This window comes from Phallusia mammillata, chromosome 4, assembly GCF_965637545.1.
Source record: "Phallusia mammillata chromosome 4, kaPhaMamm4.hap1.1, whole genome shotgun sequence".
NCBI lineage: Eukaryota > Metazoa > Chordata > Ascidiacea > Phlebobranchia > Ascidiidae > Phallusia > Phallusia mammillata.
The window spans coordinates 16,306,335-16,311,385 of record NC_137255.1 but is presented as its reverse complement, the minus strand read 5'-3'; the positions used below and the strand labels follow the sequence as shown (position 1 = coordinate 16,311,385).

At 46.5% G+C, this 5,051-nt stretch overlaps 1 protein-coding gene across 1 annotated transcript; it reads right to left on the bottom strand.

Annotated features, from left to right (window-relative positions):
• Positions 1-750: 750 nt before the first annotated feature.
• LOC145222400 (transcription factor Jun-like) lies at positions 751-3,375 on the bottom strand. Its single transcript, XM_080088511.1, has one exon. It carries the CDS (start codon positions 2,799-2,801, stop codon positions 1,551-1,553), a length of 1,251 nt encoding a protein of 416 aa, XP_079944637.1. The 5' UTR covers positions 2,802-3,375; the 3' UTR covers positions 751-1,550.
• Positions 3,376-5,051: the final 1,676 nt, after the last annotated feature.

Below are 5,051 nucleotides of genomic sequence, written 5' to 3'. Positions count from 1 at the left end.
AACAGGTAAACACACTTATTCGTTACGTTAAGAGCCCTGGCAAATCCAAACTCTAAATACATTTAAAACCAGACACTTCTGTTTTGGGCATGTTGTTTTTCTACAAGCCATCGTCTGTTGGGGTTTAAAGTTATTTTCGTCCCTTTTCATGTTTACATTATCAAGATACGGGAGTGGGTCGTCCTGCAACCTATCACGGATTGGACCAGGGCCCCATAAGAGCCAATTTCGTGACGTATTTTAAACAAAGTGGATACGGAGGTTAAAAATAAGTCCGTCGACGATTTTCGAGATGTGGCAAATGTGTGTGACGTCAGCTGTGAAGCAGGAAGTTTTTGATCGGGCAGTTGTACGATGTGAAAACGACAAGCTAAAGCTGCATTGTCACAGCGTTAAACAAAAACCTGGCCAGAAAACGTTTATCGTATGATGTTATTTTGAATTTGCCTCAGGCCTGGTGCAATGCGCGCGTACTTGTTCTCTGACGTCGTGTTTTGCCGTCGAACCTACGTCATTGACGCGGGAATGGAGTAACTTTATCTCGGCACTTTTTTGCCTTCGGGCTCGTTATCTGTCGTCGTAGTGCTGACTGGGATCTCACGCTGCTGTCAATTGCGCCAGATTTACTTTTCGACGCGATTTGTTTACTACGACTAGCGTTGACGTTCCGGGCGCAGCGCTTGCCAAAACTAAACTTAGTCCTGCCATTGCTGTTGACTCTTCACTAACACCAAAACAACATTTAGAGTATTGCATTGGCAATCACTTGTTCAATATTGCGAAGGATAAAGTAAAATGAAAAACAAAAAACAAAAGTAGAACGAACAAGGTGAAATGGGAGTGCATTTTAGATCGCGGACCATATCGGAAACACAGGATGGGAAAAAGTCTTCGCGTTAAGCGACGACAAACATAAATAGGTGTGAGATTGTTTAGTGTGTAAAAATACAATAGTGCGTCGCTTTTTGGAACTATACGAGTGTTGGCGGATGGTGTAGGGTCAAATCGCAGCGCGAAGAAATAAATAAAGGGTCCTAGTCGTTTTCCTAAAAGCGGGCAAAAGGTGGAAAGCATATGATTACAGCCGAAAGGCACTTAAGCCGTTCGAAGGCCGAACTCAAGAGGAACAACAACAACAACAACAGCAGGTCGTGCAAATAACAAGATTTCATAGGACTGGCGAGCAAACAAACGAGGGTAGCAGCCTTTTCACGGGTGCCGACACTTGTTGCGTCCGGTGGTCACACGCGCAACCTTAAAACTGATAGAAAAATAACATGTGCGCTTACAGGGTACGGCGGATATGATAGATACAGTTTCTTCTGCGTAAACAGTTTTAGTGCGAGACTGCTTTTTGATGTGCCAGTGGTAAAAGGTAACGGCAAATAAACAGGAATAAATAAATAAAACGACAAGAAAATGTACTTATTCGTCTTTCGGGGGCGTCTCATCTTTCCGTCCTCGCCCTCGATTTGATCCAGCAGCAAGGCGCCCATGCCCCAAAGCAGGCGAGTTCCTCATATTCCGCAAACCTACGGATTATTTTGGACTCAGAAAGTGACTTGTTGCTGACTCATCATCAGCTGACAACCCGAATTTACATGAGCCATCACCTTCGACTTGAGCTCGGCCACTTGCTGTCGCAGGAGGTTGGCGTTTGTCGACAGTTCGAGGTTCTGGTTCTTCAGGTTGTTCACTTTATCTTCGAGGCGGGAAATGCGCTCCAGCTTGCGTTTTCGACACTTGCTAGCGGCCACGCGGTTTCTCATGCGCTTGCGCTCGGTCTTGATGCGCTCCTGGTGCTCGAGGTCGATCGGCGACATGGGGGGTGATTTCGAAATTACTGGAACAATCTGCGACGGTTCCTCCTTCATGTGCGATATCACAGATCCGTGAGGCGGTATCCGGGCGTTAGGGTGAGGCATGTTGCCCATGTGGTGAATGGTTTGGCTCGAGCCAAGACCGCTGGTGCTCGGGTTATCATGCTGTTGATGCTCGCGGTAGTAGGGGTCGGGCGAGCCGTAGGGTGCATGCATTTGTTGCTGTTGCTGCTGTTGTTGTTGTTGTTGTTGCTGCTGCTGCTGCTGCTGCTGCTGCTGTTGCTGAATTCCCGATGTTATCACTGAACAGTGCGACGCACCACTGGGCGAATGTGTCATGGCCGAGGCCGCAATGTTCGGGTTGCTTCCACTCTGCGATTTCAGGCGCTCAAGTTCACGAACAAACCCTTGTGCGTACATTTCCTGCTCCTGCGTGACGTTCCGGTAAAAGTTGCTTCCCGATTCGACCTGACTGCTCTGTGACAGCGGCCTCTCAAAGTCGGGCGACGTGGCTTTGAGCATATTCAGTACGTCGGGTGTTGAAATTGAGCCTGATAGGCCTCCGTTAACGTTGTCAGGAATGTTCACACTTAAACTGTTGCCTGTGGCGTCACTCAGCGCTGCGTAGGAGTTCGTTATAACGCCTGTTTGCTGAAAACCGCTGGCTGGTACAGTACATGGATTAGTAGTTATAACACTACCATTGGGCAAAGTGCCCAAGTGCTGCTGGTGTTGGTGCTGGTGTTGCCTTCCGTAATCTATTCCCTCACCGTTCAAGCTCAAACTCATTCCTTTTAGGGCACTTGCTTTGTTAAAGTCGTGCTCAGAATAATGGCGATAGGCAGGCGGTACTGTCGCTATTGCGGATACGGGTCCGGCGTCCGTGCTGTTTATGCTTTCCACTGAACCCGGTGAAGACTGCGGGTCGTACGCGCCTGATAATCTGTTGCTCGGGTCGTCGTGATAAAACGCTACTTCCATAACGCTGTCGAAGCGTGCACTGGTATATAGGTAGCAGCAGACCGCGGCGGTCTAAACAATAGCGGGACTCACTTCGCTCTGCACAAGAGCAATGAAAGAGAGAAGTGGGAGGCTCCGGACAGGCAGATAGCAGTGGGCAATGACTAGTCCTCTTCCTATCTAGTTTCTGTTGGTCCGCGCCGATGCTTTACTGTTGTGGAAGATGACTCAGTGCTCGTTGATGACGATTGTGCTACACGCTCGTGGGTGCACAAGTCGATTTTCACTCGTAGAAATGGGGGGACAGAGTCAAATCTTCAGCGTGTTACAAGCACTCCTCTGCTTGCTTGACAATTTCCTTTCGAGCGAACGTGCGGTGCTTTTTGCGACAGGGGGTTCGCTGCGTACGTAGCAAGGCTTGGTCACGATCCTTTGTCACGAAGGGTGCTTTGCTTCCAGATGGATGGCTGCTATTCTTCAAGTAAGCTTCCTTACAGCCAGGCGCGACGTCTTCCGTTACACGGCAATATAACACTGTTTATCACTTGTATGCTAAGGTTCTGAAAAATTATAACAAAACGGGTTTAGAAACAAACTTCAATATATACAAGTAAAAAAAAACTTCATGACACCACAGTTGTATAAAACTCTTTCTAACAACTAATTTAAAAATAGAGCGCACGTGCGTACAACGCAACATCGCCCGAAAATTCGAGAAGCCTCAGCTTCCCTCTTGCCACGGGAACGAATTCAACTGCACACCTAAACAGCGGCGCATTGCAATTTGTACGAGAGCGGGCCCTTTTTCGGCCTTGAATCAAGCAACGAGCGGCGGGAGAAAGAGATCGATTATTTTTAAAGACTGACGTCTCTCAGAGCAGCACCGATTGGCCGCCCATGACGTCAGGGAGTCATATGACCTCGCAAGGACAACAAGAAAGAAACGCGCGCGAGAGGGCTAGACTTCTTCTCGCCGCGCCTCGCGAAGGCTTCGATATCGACACACACACAAGAGCCTGGGCAAACGGGGTACGTCATGAAGCACTGTGGGAGAAAAGAAACGCATTCATGTGATTCGAAGCACAGCGAAGCTTTGACACGCCTCACCTGAAATTCTACCCTCACTATTCCACAGGTAAACAGGTTTAAACTGTAAATTGTATTGGAATGTTAATGATGACTTTTGTGTCTACACACATTTCTGCCAAACAATACTCAACTAAACATGCTTTAAAAGTTAAACAAACGTTTCTTAGTTTATTGGCGCCTGAATGTAATGGACTAGTTTTGTACCAAATCTAACCGAAAGCAAATTATTTAGGCAACTTAGAATCTCACAGACAATTAATCTGCCTGCCCTTATAACTGCTTCGTCATAATTCATGTTCTTCTATCTGGCCTGAACAATAGCACAAATGAATTCGAGCACTGCACGGAAAGCTTTATATTTGCGCCCGATTGGTTTGCGATGGCTTTTTACAGCTTTACCTCCGACGAAGAAAGGCAAACAGCACGACAACTAGAGACCGTATCCCGACACGTGACCCGCTTCGCGCAGTCGTAATGAGCTAAATTAAGGCGCGGTCACGTGTTAAAGCGCTATGGCAATTGACGAGATAACAATGTATGTTGCCCTGGTCGCACACGTTCCGAAATAGCAACTGAGCCTGTTTACGTAAAAGGTATTATTTCCTGTAACGATCGTGAACGTCGTATATTGGGCGAAAAACATGTTGACCAAAATCAAAATTATCTTAAAAGTGTTTCCCCAGCTATAATGCCATACCCCTAATAGAGAGGGGGTTTCCAGCACGAATATATTATAAGCGCAATTTAGAGGTTATAGAAGTCTAAGCTTCTCGATCAATAGAAGGTTACGTAAAATGACTGACACTAAATTGTTGTTTTGTTTTCATTGCCTGTGCCGTTGTTCTGCTCGCCTTTATTGATTGTTATGTTCTTATCTCATCGAGCCAAATCGAATTATTCGAGCTCGTTCTGTTTGAATCAATTACCTCCACGGCGACAAGACCATGGTTTTTGACAGTAAGTGCTTGTTTGTTCGGCTCACCCATCGATCAAAGCTGGTGTTTTGTCGTTAAAATGTTACGTGGGCCACAGCGTAATACAAATCCGAGAGCATTTTTGGTCAAAACTAATTTGCTCTGACAAAATAGTTTGGAACTACACGTATTCGATAAGTCAGGTTTATATCCTTGCACCGATATACCAGACTCGTAACTTACACAATAGTTTGTCTACAGTTGAACT

Excerpts from the sequence above, each read along its gene's own strand:
- LOC145222400 (XM_080088511.1), bottom strand. The coding sequence starts at position 2,801 with ATGGAAGTAGCGTTTTATCACGACGACCCGAGCAACAGATTATCAGGC.